General features: G+C 41.6%; 1 protein-coding gene across 1 annotated transcript in view; it reads left to right on the plus strand.

Moving 5' to 3' along the window:
- MOSPD2 (motile sperm domain containing 2) overlaps positions 1-21,301 on the plus strand; it is a 279,719-nt gene that overhangs the window by 129,770 nt on the left and 128,648 nt on the right. The window contains exon 5 of the mRNA XM_082246726.1: positions 16,937-17,091. Coding sequence (XP_082102852.1) covers positions 16,937-17,091 — 155 coding nt within the window. The remainder of the gene's footprint in view (positions 1-16,936; positions 17,092-21,301) is intronic.

The raw sequence follows: 21,301 nt of genomic DNA on the forward strand, positions 1-21,301 counted from the left end.
TGACAATCTTCGGGAGATTCCCCTGGTTACGCTGTCCCAGAAGGAGGCCTTTTTGCAGGTTTTGACCACTGCGTGCATGGTGTGGGAATTGGCGGCATTATCCTGTCGTTCACCTTACTTGTTGGTCCAGAGATAAGGTGGTTCCTCGCCCCTGTCTTTCATTCCTTGGTTGTCTCGGATTTATATTTGAATGAAGACATTGTGTTGCCTTCTCTGTGTCCCAGGTCAAAACATCTGAAGCAAATTGCCTTGCATGCCTTGGATGTGGTCTGGGCAATTAGGGTGTGTCTGGCAGCTACGGAATCTTTTAGAAAGTCAGACTCACTATTTGTGCTCACTAATGGGCTTCGGAATGGATTACCACTTCCTCTGCGACCATTTTCAGATGGATAAGACAGACGGTCCTTCAGACCTATTCCATCAAGGGTCAGGTTCCTCCTTTCCCTGTCAAGGTGCACTCTACTCAGTTGCTCAGTGCCTCCTGGGCCTACCGTCATCAGGCGTCAGTGACGCAGGTTTGCAAGGCAGCCACCTGGTCATCGGTACACACTTTCACAAAGTTCTATAAAGTGGATGTGTTGGTTTTGCATGCTGCTGTTAGAGGACCTGATTCACTTTGGGGGTGTATTGTTTCCAGTTGTTTTGGTTGAGCTCCTGTTTACCTGGTTGGCCAAAGTTAGTCTTGGGAATTTATTTTTCGCTGTTTCCACCCCTCATGTTTAACACTGCTTTGGGACGTCCCAATGGTTAAGAAGATCAGGAGCTGTCAGTCAATGAACGAAAGAGAACATGGGATTTTTGACTTACTGTAAAATCCATTTCTCTGATGTTCATTGACGGACACTGCACCCACTCCTCTGTGGAGTTGTAATTCTTCTGATACTGCTTTTAACAAAACAGAGTACCTATAGTAGAGAGAGGGAGTATACCCCCTGGGACTCCCCATAGGCGTAACCAGACTTTTTTTTCACCTAGTGTCCTACTCCTGTAGGGGGCAGTATAACCCAATGGTTAAGATGATCAGGAGCTGTGTCTGTCCGTCAATGAACATCAGAGAAATTGATTTTACGGTATGTCAAAAATCCAATTTTTGGTGAGAAACTCAAAATAGGAACACATCTAAAGGGATGCAGGCCCCACAGATTTCCTCATTAGTGCTCTGCAGCTGAACAGCCGATTGATAATTATAAAACCACTCCTATTAGACCCACTCAGCACAGAGGAACAAACCGTGATTTCTTCAGAATAAAAAGGTAGGAATCTGCAACGAATGTTGTTATCCTTGCAATGTACATAGATCACCCAAAGGGGAATGTTTTTTTTTTTCTCCACATAAGTAGAGTTACACTTTAATTAACAAAATGGAAAGTAAATGAACAGAAGAGAAATCCAAATCAATATTCGGTGTGAGCACCCTTTGTCTTCAAAACCATCATTTTTTCTAGGTACACTTGCACACAGATTTTGAAGGCGCTCGGCAGATAGGTTGTTCCAAACATTTTAGAGAACTATCCTTTAGATCTTCTGTGGATGTAGACTGCCTCAAATCCTTCTGTCTCTTCATACAATCCTAGACAAACTCGATTTTGAGATCAGGGCTCTGTAGGGGCTAAACCTTCACTTCCAGGACTCTTTGTAATTCTTTACACTGAAGATGGTTCTTAATGACATTGGCTATATGTTTGGGGTCGTTTGTCCTGCTGCAGAATAATCTTGGGGCCAATCGCACTCCTCCCTGATTGTATGACATAATGGATACCGTATTTTTCGCCGTATAAGACGCACCGGCATATAAGACGCACCCAATTTTAAAGGAGGAAAATCTAGAAAAAAAAGATTCTGAACCAAATACTGCAGTAAAATATTTTATATCAACAGGTGATGGGATAGGCATGGCACAGGTGATGGTATAGGCATGGTACAGGCATGGCACAGGTGAGGGTATAGGCATGGCACAGGTGAGGGTATAGGCATGGCACAGGTGATGGTATAGGCATGGCACAGGTGAGGGTATAGGCATGGCACAGGTGATGGTACAGGCATGGCACAGGTGATGGTTTAGGCATGGCACAGGTGATGTTTTAGGCATGGCACAGGTGATGTTTTAGGCATGGCACAGATGATGGTACAGGCATGGCACAGGTCTGCTTCAATCACTTACCTGCTTTCCTGTGCTGCCTGCAAGACGTCCACGGCGCTGCTCCTCTCCTCTCGTCCTCTTCTTCTGACGGCGGCGGGATTCTGGGAACCGTCCATGGCGCTGCTCCTCTCGTCCTCTTCTGTCTTCTTTGACGGCGGCTCTCTCGGTCTTATAATCGGTCCGGCGGGAAGTAGATCGGGCGGTGACGATGCGTGACTGACGCACGCGCCGGCACCGCCCCCATTGCGACGTCACCAGGCAAAATGTGTATTTGTCGTTTAAGACGCACCATCTTTTCCCCCCCAGTTTTGGGGAAGAAAAAGTGCGTCTTATACGGCGAAAAATACGGTAAGTATCTGCCTGTAATTCTCAGCATTGATCCTGACCAACTCTCCAACACCATATGCAGAAATGCAGCCCCATACTTGCTGGGAACCGCCACAATGCTTCATTGTTGCCTGCAGACATTCATTATTGTACCGCTCTCCAACAAACTGCCTCCTGCTACAGCCAAATATTTCAAATTTTCACTCCTCTGTCCAAAACGCTTGCTGCCATTTTTCTGCACCCCTGTTACTATGTTTCTGTGCATAACAGCACCTTGAAAAAAGTGTTCATACCCCTTGAAATTTTCCACATTTTGTCATGTTACAATCAAAAACATAAATGTATTTTATTGTGATTTTATGTGATAGACCAACACAACGTGGCACATAATTGTAAAGTGGAAGGAAAATGATAAATGGTTTTCAAAATTTGTTACAAATATCTGAAAAGTGTTGAGTGCATTTATATTTAGCCCCCTTTACTGGAACTAATTGCCTTCAGAAGTCACCTAATTAGTAAATGGAGTCCACCTGTTTGTAGTTTAATCTCAGTAGAAATACAGCTGTTCTGTGAAGCCCCCAGAGGTTTGGTAGTGCACAAACCGCTTTATGAAGGCTAAGGAACACACCACATCGGTCAGGGATAAAGTTGTAAGGCAGTTTAAAGCCGGGTTAAGTTATAAAAAAAAAAAAAAAATTCCAAGCTTTGAACATCTCACGGAGCACTGTATGTAATGCATTATACGAAAATGGAAAGAGTATGGCATAACTACAAACCTACCAATACATGGCTGTCCACCTGGACTGACAGGCCAGGCAAGGAGAGCATTAATCGGAGAAGCAGCAAAGAGGCCCATGGTAACTCTGGAGGAGCTGCAGAGATCCACAGCTCATGTTGGAGAATCTGTCCACAGGACAACTATTAGTCGTGCACTCAAATCTGGCCTTTTTTTGGAAAAGTGGTAAGAAGAAAGCCATTGTTGAAAGAGCCATAAGAAGTCCTGTTTGCAAGAAGCCATGTGAGGGACACAGCAAACGTAGAAGAAGGTGCTCTGGTCAGATGGGACCAAAATTTACCATTTTTACCTAAAAGCAAAACGCTCTGTGTGGCGGAAAACTAACCCTGCACATCACCCTGAACACACCATCCCTACCGTGAAACATGGTGGTGGCAGCATCATAAAGTGGGGATGCTTTTCTTCAGCATGGACAGGGAATCTGGTCAGAGTTGATGGGAAGCTGGATGGAGCCAAATGCAGGGCAATCTTAGGAGAAAACCAGTTAGAGTCTGCAAAAGACTTGAAACTGGGGCAGAGGTTCACCTTCCAGCCAGACAATGACCCTAAACATATCGCCAGAGCTTCGATGGAATGGTTTAGATCAAAGCATATTCATGTGTTAGAATGGGCCAGTCAATACTCAGACTTAAATCCAATTGAGAATCTGTGGCAAGACTTGAAAATTGCTGTTCAGACGCTCTCCATCAAATCTGACAGAGCTTGAGCTATTTTGCAAAGAAGAATGGGCAAAAATGTCACTCTCTAGATGTGCAAAGCTGGCAGAGACCTACCAAAAAATACTTGCAGCTGAAATTGCAGCGAAAGGAGGTTCTACAAGGTATTGGCTGAATACAAATACACACCACGCTTTTCAGATATTTATTTGTAAAAGATTTTGAAAACCATTTATCATTTTCCTTCCACTTCACAATTATGTGCCACATTGTGTTGGTCTATCACATAAAAATACAATAACTTTTTTGATTGTAACATGGCAAAATGTTGAAAATTTCAAGGGGTATGAATACCTTTTCAAAGCACTGTAGAAGAAACACTTGGGGTGAGCTCTTCATTTATTTATTTTTTTATTTTTGTTGAGCCCACTGGGTTGAACGAAAAAAAAAACTGATATTGTGTACCAGGCTTTAGGCACTGGGAGCTCCCTCTAGATGAATCTACAAATCTATATATTTAATACAAAAAAAATGGAAGAATAAAAGCTGAAATAACTCAAAGTATGTGCTCACTAAAAATCCACTTTCTCTTGAATAAACCAAGGTCTTTGATTCATAATTGTGTTTCCCCGGTAAGCACACAGCCATTGTACAGAATTGTTGCTTCCATCACGATTGCACTCTGTGCTTGACTCTGGTTGACGCAAGATGCTTGAGGTCATTTAATTAGGGCATTTTATGGTTATCCTCTTGCTTGTAACGTTTTACGTTGTGCTTTTGTGTCGTGACTGAGATATAATGAATAACTAATTGTTGAACTTCTAGTATACCAGGGCCCACACTTTGTGTTCCGTTCAAATCCAAGGTCTGTAAACAGGCACACTTTATTTCCCCTGCATTTAACCTTCAGAAGAGTAATATGCTAATGCTTCACTAAGTGCAGAAGTCGTGTAAAGTTTCATTATAACACTCGTCTGTTCTGAAATAAACAATGGTCTCATGACTAGGCTGGGCCTTTTTCTATCAGTTCTTTGTTGTCCAGCAGTCAGTCATGTGAAATCGTGCTCAATGTGCCAGATACGAACACATTATCTGAAAAAAGCGGGGTTTGCTTCGGACTTAATATGTAGGGCATCCAAAAAATATGCAATGTTTAAAAAGCCATATGTTTAATCTGTGGTAACAAATACATAACCTATTCCAATGAGAACATACATATACTGTATTCACATACCGTATTTTCCGGCGTATAAGACGACTGGGCATTTTCATCTACTGGTAATACTTATACTTAGGTTACCTTGGAGATATTATACTCGGCGTATAAGACGACCCCCCATTTTTGGGGGATTTTTTTGAGGTTCAAAAGTAGTCTTATACGCCAGAAAATACAGTACATATCATGTAGCGAGACAACGTACAATTATAATAGAGTGGTACACCATATTAAAAGTAAGATGCATCCCAAAAGCCCTACGCGTTTTGGGAATAATATCACTTCTTCGGGGGAGGATGCATCATAGATCAGCAATAAAACGTATTGAAAAGGTACAACATTCTAGATCCAAACACTAAAAAGAGATAGTATCCAAGGGGAGCCATATGTTTAACCCCCCTTTTTTTCATTTTGATTCAGGGATGGAGATGTATTATACGTTTCATCTAAAGTCCCAAAACCCCCACTTTTTTTTTTTTTTTTTTCTTTTAGTAACACATCTGTTTTCTTTCTTATACTCGCATTTAAATGATAATATCCAGTTTGGATCTTCTCTCAAATGCCGGTGCTTCTTTTAATTCGTAGAAGAGAGATGGTTTTTATGAGTTCAAATTTCAACTATGTAGTGTCATGCTCTTCTCAGCTTACATAAATCTGGTCTAGACATCTTATTAATTGATCTTAAACTGAAAGAAATGAATATACTCGCTGAATCTACGCATTAACTGTACTGCTGACGGTACATCAAGCTGCATCTTGAAATGATAAGGTGAAGGTCTATGAAGGTTTATAGTGTTTAACTGCATTCTGAGAGATCAACACACAGCTAGTAATTACAAAAAAAGTCTACAATTCAAAAGCCAGACAGCACTATTAAAGTGGAACTGAAGTATGGAAGAACGGCCTAGAAAAGACGGTCAGAAAGCAAAAGACTAGTCACCAGTATTGACTGTGGTTTTTCTGCTGTTGTTTTTTTTTTCTCTACTCCTGCCTTATCATGCCTTTGTTTTGTTTTACACCGTGTTTCTGTGTTATGGCATTGATGAATGGAGAACCATACACCAACCTCTCATTCTCTGGAGTACTTTTTATTGAGCTATCCATTGTACAGTTGGTAATATGATGTGGCTGCCCAGAGGTCACCCCTCCTTAACGCATTTCACCAATAATGGCTTGATTACAACGATCTGTGTTGAGGCAGCCATCTTGGTCGAGGCAGGACTTTGCTTTCTCATGTCAGAGCTTCCTGTAAGAATAACAGTAAACAATAGTGACATCACCAAATCTAACTCCAAATATCCTGATTCTAGCAGTTAGATAAAACAGTACCTTGGATTACACACTGCAGATATACAGGTAGGAGGCTGTAGGCACAGGAGTGCCTAGACACATTTCATACCTGGAAGTGCACTGCTGTTTATCAGAAATTCAGTGCAAAAGGTACTTTTTTTTGGTCACTGTTTAAGGATAATTACTATTTCTAGCTGTTCCTGAAAACACAATCTTTACTTTTGTTTTCGGATCCACTTTAACATTGTTTAGTAATTACCTTGTAGATTAATCCAACTGCCCATTACTAAATAACTTAATTTGCTTTCTGAGGGTTACAGTTATTGGAACTAAACTGTATCTGAGCACCACAAACTAAAAACATTTCGCTATCGTTCATTGAGGAGACTGTCGCGGTCTCTGTTCTTCATAACAGTAGGGTCATACTGCCCCCTACAGGAATAGAACACTAGGCATAAAACAAGTTCTGGCTACGCCTATGGGCTGTCCCAGGGGGTATACCCTCTCTCCCTGCTATAGGATGTCAGTTTAATCTGCTGAGTCAGGAGTGAGGACCTAGTTCTTTGCTGGGATCTCTAGTCTTGGCAAAAGTTTTTTTTTTTTTTTTTTTTTCTAGCTATTTTTTTCGCCAGATTTATTTCCTGTGAGATCTACAAGCAGCTATGACCTCGTGGTGGGACGTTTTAAAAAAAAAACGTTTTTTTTTTACTTTGCTGTGGGGTCCCCCTGGTGCAACATGGAACCTGCGGAATTTTCTTCCCCCATCTGACCCCCTCAAGGAGGCCACAGGGCCCTCCGGATCCCAGCTATCTATAGATGCACTGTCGGCGGTCTTGGAATCCTTTGTGTCTCGGGTGAAGGTGGCCTTTAAGGGGCGAAGTACCAAAAAATGCCCCCCACCTACCCCTGCCTCATCTGATGTGTCAGATTCTGAATTGGTAGGCACTACCCCTTTGAGGAGTCCTTGATTTAAAAGGTGGACCCTCTGATCTCCAGACTGAATAAAGCCACCATGATCCCAGTGGAGGATTCCCCATTCTTTAAGGATCCGGCGGATAGAAAGGTGGAGTCTGTGGCCCGCAATATGTGCTCCCTGACGGGGTCTGCGCTCAAACCAGTGTTTACTATTGCCCTTGTGTCACAAACTTTGACTGAATGTGCTAAGTTACTATGCCATGACCTGGAGGGGATTTAACTTCCCTCTGCCTTTGCGGAGCTGACGGACCAGTTGATTCAGGGGCTGAAATTTGTTTACGATTCGCTGGATGTGGTTCCACTATTGGCCCGACTGTCAGTTTCAGCAGTGGTCCTCTGGGGCAGTGTTAATTTTGGCAGCAAATTTCAATTTAGTTTTAGTCTTAGGACTAAAATGGCATTTTAGTTTTAGTCCTATTTTAGTCTTCTGCAAGTGTTTTAGGTTTAGTCGTATTTAGTCGACTAAAACTCCTGTATATTTTAGTCGACTAAAAGCCCTACATTTTAGTAGACTAAAACCCATTTTAGTCATCTATAATCAAATGGGTGTAGTTCAATTGTAATTTGTAATGCATTATTTAAGCATTTCTCTACAATTTCCAAACTCATTATATACTACTGCTGGTCCTGGAGTGAAAAATCTAATATGTTATTATTTATGGTTTGAGCATGCGCCAGTGTTAATTTTTGGCAGCAAATTTCGATTTAGTTTTAGTTATAGTCTTTTGACTAAAATGCCATTTTAGTTTTAGTCGTATTTTAGTCTTAAGACTAAAATGCCATTTTAGTTTTAGTCGTATTTTAGTCATCTGAATTGTGTTAGTCGACGAAAACGTTTTAGTCGGTTTTAGTCGACGAAATTAACACTGCTCTGGGGTATGCTTTGGCTAAAATGCTGGTCTGCGGATCAGACTTCTAAGAGGGCTTTGACTGATATACCTTTTCAGGGTGATTGCCTGTTTGGGGCTACCCTTGATGACATTATCAAAGGTCTTACAGGGGGTAAGAGTACTTTTCTCCCACAGGCTAACAAGGGTAAGGACTCTCGTCGTGGACTGGGTCCCTTCTTTTCAGCACATAAGAAGTTTTTTTCGTCCCTCAGGGGCGAGTGATAAAGGAATAAAGTCCTTCAAGGCCTCCCTGAGTGGCTCCTAGCGACTCTGGTATGGAAAACAGAAATCTGGTTTCTCCAGACCTGCAGATAAGGCCCCTTCGGCCTGAAAGTGTGCCCTCACCCGTATCTGGGGTGGGGGAATGTCTTTCCCCTTTTCCGGATCTGTGGCTATCCCGGCTACAACGATCTGCTTCTCCGTGCGGAGTCTCCCACGGCGCTGGTGACAAACTTGGAGATCGCCACGAGAACTCTGGAGGAGTTTGGGTGGATTGTGAACCTCCAGAAGTCGTCCCGGGTTCCTTTAGTGAGACTGGACTATCTGGGCCTGACTTTGGATTTGTCCTCAGCCAGGGTGTTTCTTTCTCCAGGAAAAACTTCAAAAGCTCCAGACTGCGATTCAGCGGTTGCTGTCCAGAAACTGGTTGTCCCTTCGGACTTGTATGAGAGTTCTGGGACTAATGGTGTCGTCCTTTGAGGCGGTACCTTTGGCTCAATTCCACACGAGAATCCTCCAAAAGGAAATCCTTCTCGAATGGAACAAAAATCCAAATTCCCCAGACAATCAGATCCAGCTAAGCCAGGTGACCAGGTGGTCCCTGATATGATGGCTTCGGTCCCCAATGCTCAAACAAGGAAAATCCTTCCTCCCCATATATTGGACAGTGATCACCACGGATGCCAGTCTGTCCAGGTGGGGAGGTGTTCTAGGCAGGCTTTCTGCTCAAGAGGTCTGGTCGCTGGAGGAATCCCGATTACCGATCAATGTCCTGGAGCTGAGAGCGATTAAGCTTTGCCTCGTTCACTGGATAGAGTACCTTCGGGGCTGTCCAGTGCGCATTCAATCGGACAATGCCACGGCTGTGGCTTATGTCAATCACCAAGGGGCACCAGAAGTGTCCTGGCACCCTTAGAAGTGGCAAGCATCCTGATGGGCACTGATGAGGTGAAACTAACATGCCGCACTGATGGGCACTGAAAGTCACCACTGACTGGCATCACTAATGGGCACAGACCGGTAGCACTGCTGGGCATTGTTGAGCTGCACTGATAATCAGGGCACTGCAGATCAGTGCCCTGATTATCTGTACAGTCTCCCCTGAGGGGAGATTCTGCCGATTGGCTCTCCTCTCCTCACACTCTGTCCTTGCTTACATGTGATCGGCTGTGATTGGAAACAGCCAATCACATGGGTAAACAGCCACATCATCAGCTCTTTACAGAGATCTTCTTGGGGGGCGGACCCAGTGAGGTTAGCTGAAGCCCCCTGCCTGACTGGGATCCATGCGCTTGTGGCTGGGTTATCCCTCTGGGCTTCCATGCAGGTACTGGGCCTAATGGTGTCTACCTTCGAGGTGGTTCTGTTTGCACAGTTCCACACAAGATTTCTGCAAAAAGAGATTCTGGCAAAATGGAAAAAGAATCCACCAATTTTAGAGATGGCTTCGTTCTCCGGCACTTCGACAGGGAAAATCCTTTCTTCCTCTGTACTGGACGGTTGTCACCGTGGATGCCAGCCTGTCCGGGTGGGGAGGTGCCCTCTGCACAGATTGTGCTTAGGGGATCTAGACCCTTGAAGAGTTCAGACTGCAGATTAATGTACTGGAACTCCGAGCAATCAGACTTTGTCTGGATCATTGGACAGTTCATCTTCAGGGGTGTCTGGTACGAGTTCAGTCAGACAATGCCACGGCCGTTGTCTATGTCAATAACCAAGGGGGCACAAAAAGTGTCCTAGTAGCTCGGGAAGTAGCCGGCATTGTAAGGTGGACAGACCGATTCGTTCCAGCCCTAACTGCTGTATACTTTCCAAGGAAGGTACAGAGGCTTGTGGCACCATCTCAGGGTCCTCTGGCCAATGCCATAGACGCATTAGTGGCTCTTTGGAGTCAGGATTGTCTGATTTACGCCTTCCCTCCTCTCAAACTTGTGCCAAGACTCCTGTGCAGGGTCGAGGCAGAAGGGATTCCGGTCATTCTAGTGCCTCCTGACGGGCCGTGCCGGTCTTTGTAAACAGATCCGGTACGGCTGGTTGCGGATGCTTCTTGGAGACTTCCTCTCAGGAAGATCTTCTGTCCCAAGAGCTAGTCTTTCATCCTGCTTTACAGTTGCTGGCTTTAACGGCTTGACTGTTAAAAGCCAGGTGCTGAAGGATGGAGGTTTGTCTGAATGGTGATTCCTACACTGTTAAAGGCTAGAAAATCTACCTCTAGGAAGATGTACATTGCGTAGTGTAAGTCTCTTGGGGTTCTCCCTCACTCCTTTTCGGTGGCTCGGATCTTGGCTTTCCTGCAACGCGGGGTTAAGCAGCGCCTGGCCTTGAGTACCGTCAAGGGCCAGGTTTTCAGCCTTGGCAGTTTTTTCTTTCAAAGTCCATTGGCCACACATTCCTTGGTGCGTACCTTTGTTCAGGGAATTCGATACTTGGCTCCTCCAGTGCAGTCTCCGTTGCCGCTGTGGGACCGCAATTTGATTGTTGGTTATCCAGAAACCTCCCTTTGGAAAATTTTGGGCGGTTTCCTGCTTACGTTGACCCAGAAGGTGGCCTTTTTTGGTGGCTATTACTGCTGCTGCAGGGCGTCAGAGCTGGCAGCGTTGTCTTGTCGTTCACCTTACCTACTGGTTCACAGAAAGAAGGTGGTTCTTTGTCCCTGTCCGTCGTTCCTTCCAAAGGTCGTCTCAGTGGTTCAGGCCTATTCAGTTAGGGTACAGAAAAAGGGGGTATATATGATTTGCCACATAAAGAATGTCCAGTTGCCTCCATCCCTATATGTAAATATGGGCAAGAAAAAAGGTATGGGACTTTAATTGAGGTATGGCTGGACATGGGATATTTTATTAATAATAATAAATATGATAAAAAATCACTGTTACATATACATATACATATACAGAGATGCAGCACATAGCAGATACAACAATGCATAATAAATCCAAAATTAATACAATATTTCTAGGACCAAAAAATGGATCACTCAAGATTACAATGGATACATCAACATATAAATGCTTTGTGTGCTCATAATCTTTGAATATATCATGATTGGATGAATCATTTGAGTAATTTGTAGGCTCTACGCGTTTCGTGGACCTCCGTCCACTCATCAGGAGCTTAAATATATGTCTAAAAATAAGAAAAAATGAAAACAATAAAGGTTTTATTACTGTACTTTTGTAAAGAGAGGGCAAATGAATAATAATAGGGAATAAGTGGGTATAGACACTACCTTAAAACAGTGTCATGCATCCACAGGTGGTCCAGTCAGGACAGAGTTGACTGAAGCGGATCCGGGAATTGTCTGACCCGGGCTGAGGCATGGATGGCACCCAGCAAAGGGGCATTTATTATGCATTTATTATTAATAAAATATCCCATGTCCAGCCATACCTCAATTAAAGTCCCATACCTTTTTTCTTGCCCATATTTACACATAGGGATGGAGACCTAAAGAACTGGACATTCTTTATGTGGCAAATCATATATACCCCCTTTTTCTGTACCCAATAGGGTGGTAGACGCCCGTATTTTTTGCCACCATTTCTCTTTTAACTTTTGATATGTATAAACCCTAAGTATATCCAAAAGTCCCCATTATCAACTCTTTTGCATATATAACATTTTTTATTAATGCTATCTATTGATGGAGCTCTTTCTATCATCCAGCATTTGGTCATGGTGGATTGGAGCTGGTTCGGGTTTCCTGGTCCGGGGCTGCGATGGGTGGCCGTCCGCCTCTCCCCCTCCCCCTTCTTGCCTACCTTTGTGCAGCCAACTGGGTTGGGGGCGGGTCGTCACGCCTCCCATCGGCGCCATGCACATATGCCTGGTACGTGACGCCGTCAGCGTCAGGTCACTATGGTAACTTCCATCTATTCGGACGTCCGTAGCGGACGGCCCCCACCTACATCCGGTCCTATTGACCGGATGGGGAGGGCACACAACCGCCTATTTATACTGACGCCAGCATGGCGTTGGCATGGTATTGCTCCTGCATTGTGGTGCACATGGATTTGATCGGACTAGCAATCACTTTTATTGACGTTTTTTTTTTTTAAAAAAATTGGTAAACTTTGATTTTATTCTTTACCACCACCAGATTTTTTGTTTTGTATATCAGCATGCTTTATCACATCTTTTTTATATTTGTATTCACTTCTCACATTATTTGAGCACTTCAATCTCTGTTTCATTCCCCTTCTCAGGGGATGTCGCTCTCTCCTTCATCAGCTAATTCTCAGGTCACTTCCTTATTCTTTTCAGCTTCTGTCTCACATGGATTCTTTACATACACCTTGCTTGCTATCTTGTTGGGAGTTTTCTACCTTGGTGGTTTTTCTTGCATTGGCACTTTTTCCCCTTTTCCTCTCAACCCTTTATCTGTATATATACACTGTTCATATGAGATTTAATTTCTCAGTATATTTTTTATACACAATATTTTATTTTCAGACTGGTCTTGCTCTCAATGTGCCTTCACCATCATCCCCCTAAGTCATATTTCTGGAGTCTCTCTTTTTCAATTCACCTAATTTTTGGTCCTCCTTTCCCTGTTGCCCCTTTGCTGGGTGCCATCCATGCCCCGGGTCAGGCAATTCCCGGATCCGCTTCAGTCCCCTCTGTCCTGACTGGACCACCTGTGGATGCATGACACTGTTTTAAGGTAGTGTCTATACCCACGTAGTCCCTATTATTATTCATTTGCCCTCTCTTTACAAAAGTACAGTAATACAACCTTATTTTTATTTTTTTCATTTTCATTTTTTCTTATTTTTAGACATATATTTAAGCTCCTGATTGCAAATGTATATATTCAGTTGAATATATTCCTCGCGCCTAGGAGTGCCTAATCAAGTGGGTAATAAGGCTATTAAGTATAATAAATAAATGTGTTGGATGAGCAGCTGCTATAAAGTGCAAAGTGAACGTGTAGAAAATCCCGAACTAGATGAGATAATATAGCGCTTGCTGGTGTGTGCAGGGGACTAAAGGAGTGGGCATACAATATAATATTTACTAAAAACCTCTAAAACTTTAAAATGGGCTGTGCCCCTAAAACATAGATATCATAAAGGATAATACAACTCAAATAATGAGCCAAGATCAAGTCCAACAATTCACAGTGATAATAAGGTGCTGAGTGACATTCAAAATAGTTCATAGGTGACTTAGTGGTTGATAATCCAAAAAAGTGCAAAAAAAAAGGGGAAAAAGTGCTGGTGCTTGGTGCTGGATCCTCCAATGAGCCAGGGGTAAGATGTGAACTCACCAGATATGATGGGTCTCGACTACCTTACGGCAAAGAGACCAGTGACGCTTTGGTGACCCTCCAGGTCAGAATGATGGCAACTGCTGGGCTCCTATCCCTCTCGACCGAAATCCCCCAGGTGGGGTGAACGGGTTCCTCACGGTTTCTCCGGATGTAATTTCAGGGAACAAAAGAGGACAGGCTCCGAATGGTGCAGTACCATTAAATCGAGTTTATTAAATAAAAGTGCTGTCAAAGCTGGTAAAAGATACAAAAACGCTGTGCAAAACCCTATATTGGATGTCTGTAGCGTGGAGAGCGGCTTGCGTTCCAGTGCTGACTTCCAGGTATGACGGCGTGCGTTCCACCTGACGTGCGTTTCGTCAGAGCGTAGTGACGTCTTCAGAGGTGGAGACGTACGCTCGTATGGGGACTTAAATATGATGTGCGCCTCCCTCCGCCCCTCCTACCCAGGAAGTTCGTGTTCCCGGCGTCCCTCGTCACCTAGTAACGCATGGACTTAGGGATACAATAGAACATCCGTGGATAATAAAGGATCGTTTGGCTGCGCACTCGCAATAAACATTTTATAAACACAATCTTACGGGGGTCATTACACGATTGCCTATTGGAGCTTAAATCTAAAACTAAATTCTTTTATATGCCAGACCACTCTATCTCTAAAGTGCCTACACATACATCATACATTTTTGCTCCGTAGGTGCATTACATGGCTTAGGTCATTACATGTAAAAATTTCTCCTTATGTGCTGATCATTAGAGGAGACAGCTCGCACAATAATAGTGCTATAGTGCTTGGTTATAAAAGAGTGATGACTTAATAAAGTATATACATATATAAAACAATAATAATTCCATATCATGTGAAACAGTGATAATTCATAAGTATAAGGTATCATATAGAGTCCTATACCATACATAAAGTGAAGTGGGAACATAAGATATACTAACTAGTGATGGAATCCGCAAATAAAGTGCATTTGAGCAAATATATTTTATATGAGTTATGTTGTGAGAAACATAAAGTACTGGGGTGCTAATTAAATAATACCATAGAGTACTCAAGGTGCTGCCTAATAAATTTCATAATAAATACAATGAGTGCATGGTGCTCAGAAATGTTGTGACAAAAGAGGGAATATATGTTAAAGGGCTCAGCAAATATTAAAAATATAAATATGTGTGAAAATATAAGAACATGTTAAAAAAGTTTAGATTTTGTTTAAAAGGAATTTTATGGATCGGAAATGAAACAGTTAAGGTCCATGTCTATATTTAAACCCAGGGGCTGGAGTGTCGATAGGTCATAAATCCACCTGGATTCGTTTTGTGATACAGCTATCCTCATGTTTTTACCTCGCCAATTGTACTCGACTCTATCAATCCCACAGGCTGACAATAGGGTGGGGTCTTGATTGTGTACTAGGCGAAAGTGATTTTCATTTTTTCTTATTTTTAGACATATATTTTTAAGCTCCTGATTAGTGGACGGAGGTCCACGAAACGCATAGAGCCTACAAATTACTCAAATGATTCATCCAATCATGATGTATTCAAAGATTATGAGCACACAAAGCATTTATATGTTGATGTATCCATTGTATTCTTGAGTGATCCATTTTTTGGTCCTAGAAATATTGTATTAATTTTGGATTTATTATGCATTGTTGTATCTGCTATGTGCTGCATCTCTGTATATGTAACAGTGATTTTTTTATCATATTTATGATTATTAATAAAATATCCCATGTCCAGCCATACCTCAATTAAAGTCCCATACCTTTTTTCTTGCCCCTATTTAGTTAGGGGTCAGGTTCCTCCTTTCCCTGTTAAAGTGCACTCTACTCGGACGCTTAGTGCCTCCTAGTCCTTCCATCATCAGGCGTCGGTGATGCAGGTTTGCAAGACCTGGTCGTCTGTGCACACTTTCACAAAGTTTTAGAAGGCGAATGTGTTGGCATCTGCGGATGCTTCTATTGGCCGCAAGGTTTTGGATGCTGCTGTTTTAGAGGACCTGTTCATCTTTGAGGGTGTATTGTTTTTTTCAGGTGAGCTCCAGTTGTTTATGGCTGATCTCCATGTTACCTGGTTGGCTATGGTTTAGCCTTGGGATTTTTTTTCTAGCTGTTCCCACCCCTCAGGTTTCACACTGCTTTGGGGACGTCCCAGTGGTCAAGAAGATAAGGAGCTGTGTCCGTCAATGAACGAAAGAGAAAAAAAGGATTTTTGACTTTGGCGTAAAATCAATTTCTCTGATGTTCATTGACAGGCACAGCACCCACCCCTATGTGGAGTTGGCTTTCTTCTAACACTGCTTGTAACAAAACTGAGTGTCTATAGCTGAGAGCGGGAGTATACCCCCTGGGACTGCCCCATAGGTGTAGTCAAGCTTTTTCCTGCCTAGTGTTCTCCTCTTGTAGGGGGCAGTATAACCCAATTATCAAGAAGATAAGGAGCTGTGTCTGTCAATGAACATCAGAGAAATGGATTTTACAGTAAGTCAAAAATTCCAATTTTCTGACTGAAACAAACTTTTTCTCAAAATTTTTTGTCTTTTTCTCATTTTTACAGTGATACATGATCGCGCAATTGTCATTCAAAGTGTGATTGCACTGAAAGCTAAAAATTGACCTGGACAGGAATGGGGTAAAAGTTCCCAGAATTGAAGTGGTTATGACTAGGGATGCACCGATCCAACTTTTTTGGACCAGATACAGATATCTGGCGTTGCGAAATCACCGATACCGGAACCGATCCGGAGCTACACACAAAGCAAGCGGCTGCAGTACAGAGCAAAGCCGCTGCTTCATGTGTACGGCTCCTCCATTCACAGGCATAGTGCATCTGATATCACCTGTGAGTCGGACCTATACAGGAAGTAGCGGCTCCCATCCCATACTACTACTGCACCTAGAAAGGGATGGCTGAGCTGTTACTCAGCAAAAAGCGAATCGGCCCGTGGATCGGTCAATGTTACCGATCCCCCGATCCATCTAAAATGGCCATATCGGCGCCGATATCCGATCCAAATATCGGATCGGTGCATCCCTAGTTATGACTCAATTAGCTGTGATGGATATTTTTAATGCATTCTGAGTCTTTAAATTCCATCTATCTATTTAAATTAGCATCTCCTTTATTTCTTTTTGGTTTTGTAGTCTGGCTCAGAGTAAAGCTTCATGTTCGAGATGCCAAAACAAATGAAGACAAGAAGAAATGTGTAGCATTTTGGCTGGAGCGGTATGCCAAGAGAGAGCCGGGCAAACTCCTGACCGTTGTCTTTGATATGGCGGAGTGTGGACTGAGTAATGTAGTAAGTTGCATCATTTTAATACACTGTATCTTCTTTTTAATCTGTTTATTGGCTATTTTAGCAACACAAACGAAAAAAACAACACTTACCAAGTGAAATATTAACATTGATGGGCCCTCGCAGGGGTCATTGCGCCATGAAAAATTATAAATACCATACACTAAATCAAACTGAGGGTTGCATCAACAAGAATATACCATGGCTGCTATCACACAAAGACAGCAATGAATATTAGGCAATCGTGTGACAATTGAATAGTATATTGGCACCATGATGTGGTGCGATAAACAGAAGAAGGCCGTGGAGGGCTCAGCTAGCCATTTAGACCAGACGTTGTTATATTTATGGAGGCAGCCCAGTGGTCTATTTAGGTTTCGTGCTTCCCTAGGCCGGAACAAAACTCGTGCACCCCCTAATTTACCTACGACCCACCCCTTACAGTTTCAGACCCGCCTTGTCTTCTGTAAACCACACGTCTTCCTCTTTAGGCTCCACCTTTTCTTCTTAGAGCTCCACCTCTTCCTCTCTGTACATTAAAAGTGGGTACAAAGTGCCTACTTGTATATTTTGTTGTTTTGTATGGGTACATTGGTTTGCGGGAGCGCTCCTGGAGGCCCCCATTAGTCAGCAGGGATGCCAATCCACAGGGCCGGTGTCTGTAATTGCCGCCGGGCACCCGCGATCTTTCCTCGCTGATAGAGAACGACGGTCTGCTGTTGTAAACACAGTTTTGCTTTTTAAGGCTTACGCAGAAGTAATTTGTGATTTTGACATTCACACCTTTGCTTGCTTGCTTCTATATTTTATTGAGGGAGATTATTCAGTGTGCAGCACTACCATACAGGAAGCACCGCCTGTATATGTAATAAGCAAAATTGGCAACTTATATCAAAAACTAATATTAGGGAGTATGCGTGTGTGTGTGTGTGTGTGTATAATATATATATATATATATATACTTATATTATTTTTTTGTCATTATTATTGTTATATTTCTTTTTCATCACCCAAATCTTTTTTTTTTTTTTTTTTTTTTTTTAATTTATAGTCACAGTCAAATACATATCTAAAGTGTTTTTTTAATAACTCTCCATTGTTCCTATTACCACATGATAAGCGTTTTAGGACCATAGGTATATTTGCTGCTGTCCCTAAAGTAAAACCTCTTGGTTATTATAATAGGGTAGACTGGAAACTGAAAGATTTTAGATTGGTTAGAACAGTAAGCGGAGTAAACATTATTAGATTAGCAAAGGTAATCTATCTATGGGAGTAAAAATAGTCTTGTCCTGTCTGCTAAGCTGGATTGTATGTAAAAACATCTGTCAAATATGAAAGAAATGCATATTACATAATGGGTATTCTTCTATGCCCGATCACTTACCTTTATTTAGGGAGCTTGGCTGCACTGCCATGCAGCATTATAGTCCACCCAAAGATCTTATGCAAATACCGGTTTTCTGAAAATATATTAATTTAGGTAAAAACAAAAGAAAAAGGGAAGAGGTGATAAATATTGTGTTTTGGTGTTGCCCCCTTACTGCAGTCTAAGTCACTGACTCGTGAGTGCTGTATGGTATACAGTATATATTCAGAGCTTTTCAAATTCAACATCAAGCCTCCTATGAAGCATTTTTAATTAGTGAATCGAATCTCTGCCATATTTGTCTTATGCCAGTTTTTGGTTATGTCCTGAACACTCCCAGATAATTTTTTTAATATATGTATTGTATCTACTATTACATTAATCTGCTGATACATCTGACACAATGACAGTGCCTGGATGTTTTCATGTTTAACTGTTATAGAAGATTAAATCACAGTGGATTTATTATTATTTTAACATCAAAGTGAAAACAGACTTTTCTGGAAGGTGATTAAAATTTAGTATAAGAAAAATTTATTTCATGAAAAACACTACATAGCGAATTGCAGATGTATATATTCCCCTATTATGACACACCTAAATCATCGCAGCCATTTATTTTCTGAAGACACGTACTTAGGCATTAAAGGGTTGTCGAATGAGTCCGTTGTATATTCTACGTCATGAAGACAAAAGATACGTTTAAGTTTGAAAGGGCTACTGAAAATCGCAAGTCGGGTTGATAACTCAATAGTTTCCATATTAGATGTGTGAATACTTACAGTATGCTCTGCTATATGCAGAAAATGGTAAAAGTGATCTAGATCTCAGGGCTAATGATCAAAGAAGCAGAAAAATAGTGAAAAAAATGGAACAGCAGCAACTGTTGAAAGTGTCCTCTAACACTACAATACAACAATGTAAAACAAGAACAGTGTGCTTGTTCATAAACAAACCCTATATGTGTTCATAAAATCCACATAAAAACTAAATAGTGCAATACACCATTAATATGAAGAAGCATTCAATTGAGTGTAAAATAAGTGTAACCATACAATTTCATGTAATGTATAAAAAATAAAAACCTTAAAAAAAAAAAAAAAAGGGGGAAAGTCCAAAAAATGTGCCACAAAGTTCATATGCATGTAATCAATCCCCAAACAGTTTTGTATATATATTCATTCATCCAGCAGTCTATAACAATCCTTGAGAGAGTTGTGACGATGGGACAGAACCACTACCAGCAGGTGAAATCACTGCTCACCCTACGGAAAGACCACTTGGTCAAAATACGTTTTAATCACCAGAGAGCTCAAGGGACTGATCCCTTGCTCTGCAGTAGTCTCTCACCCTGGATCACCAGATAAATCCACTGATCAATCTCTGCGGTTATTCAGGATCTTCACTTACAATATTGGTGAATCACTCAGAATAAAGGAAAGATAATAAACTTGAAATTCCAGACAGAAACAAAAAAAGAAAAGAAAGAGAGACTCAAAGAATTGGGACTCTTAAACCTAATGACAACATTTTTTGAAAAAAACAAAAAAAAAGAAATATCTTTCCCTATATAAAAATAAATATTAAAAAGGGGACAAAATCAGAAATTGGAAATAAAGCAGTAGAGTCAAAATCAATATTCATTCCTTGTGGGTGAAAATAATTTAGTTCAACAATCCATTTGGATTCAGTTCTACTAAGTTGAATGATCTTATTGCTACCCCTCCAGCAGGGCTTATATTTTTCAGTTGCACAAGATTTGATTACTGAGGGCTCTTTCGAATATTGTGCAAAATGTCTAGAGCAGGGATCCTCAAACTACAGCCCTCCAGCTGTTGCGGAACTACACATCCCATAAGGCATTGTAAAACTCTGACATTCACAGACCTAAATAGGCATCATGGGAATTGTAGTTCTTGAACAACTGGAGGGCCATAGTTTGAAGACCCCTGGTCTAGAGACACTGTGTTTACTGAAACCTTTATATATATTTTGAATATGTTCACGTATCCTCCTCTTCCACATAGGAGGTTTTGTTCTCCCTAAGTGTTGCATCAGTCAAGAACATTGGAGAACATAAACTACACTCTCTGTCCTACATGAAATAAAGTCCTTGATGACATACTCTTTCTTAGTAACACTGGAGATAAACTTGTCTCCCTTTTGGAAATTACATTTGGTGCATTTACAAGCAAAGCACCTGTTACAAGGAAAGAATACTTTTCCCTGAAACAAAATAAGATTATTGGACTGCTTGGGGGGGGGGGGGTCTGTGACATTTTTAGCTATAATGTCACGTAAAGTGTGTGCTTTTCTGTAAATTTTGGACATTCTGGTAGGATTGTGCACATTTGTGGGTCCGCTCTAGAATTGACCAGTGCTTCCTAAAACGTTTTTCAACCTGCTTATGTTGTACATTGTAATTCAAAATAATGGGTGGATTATCAGTAGTCCTTTCATTCCTAGGTTTGTCTTCAATGAGATATTATCTTTCTATTCTGGACACTTTTTCAATGCTGTCACTTATGAAACATTGTACCCTCTTTGCACAAATCTTTTACCAATACATTTGGCCTGCTCATTAAAATCATCTTCCTTGCTACAATTCCTCCGAAGTCTAATACATTGCCCTATGAGTATGTTTATAAGCCAGGGATCATAGTGACAACTATCTACAGGAATATAGCTAATTCGATCTGCTGGTTTGAAAAACGTCTTTGTGAGTATTTGATGGTTTTCAATCTCCAAAGCCAAATCAAGAAAGTAAATGTTTTTTTCTTGGTATTCTAGTGACTTTTTTTTTTTTTTTATCATTCAACCATTGGAAAAAAATCTGTCCGTCTT

The sequence above is a fragment of the Pelophylax lessonae genome (genome assembly GCF_965119305.1).
Source record: "Pelophylax lessonae genome assembly, chromosome: 2".
Lineage (NCBI taxonomy): Eukaryota > Metazoa > Chordata > Amphibia > Anura > Ranidae > Pelophylax > Pelophylax lessonae.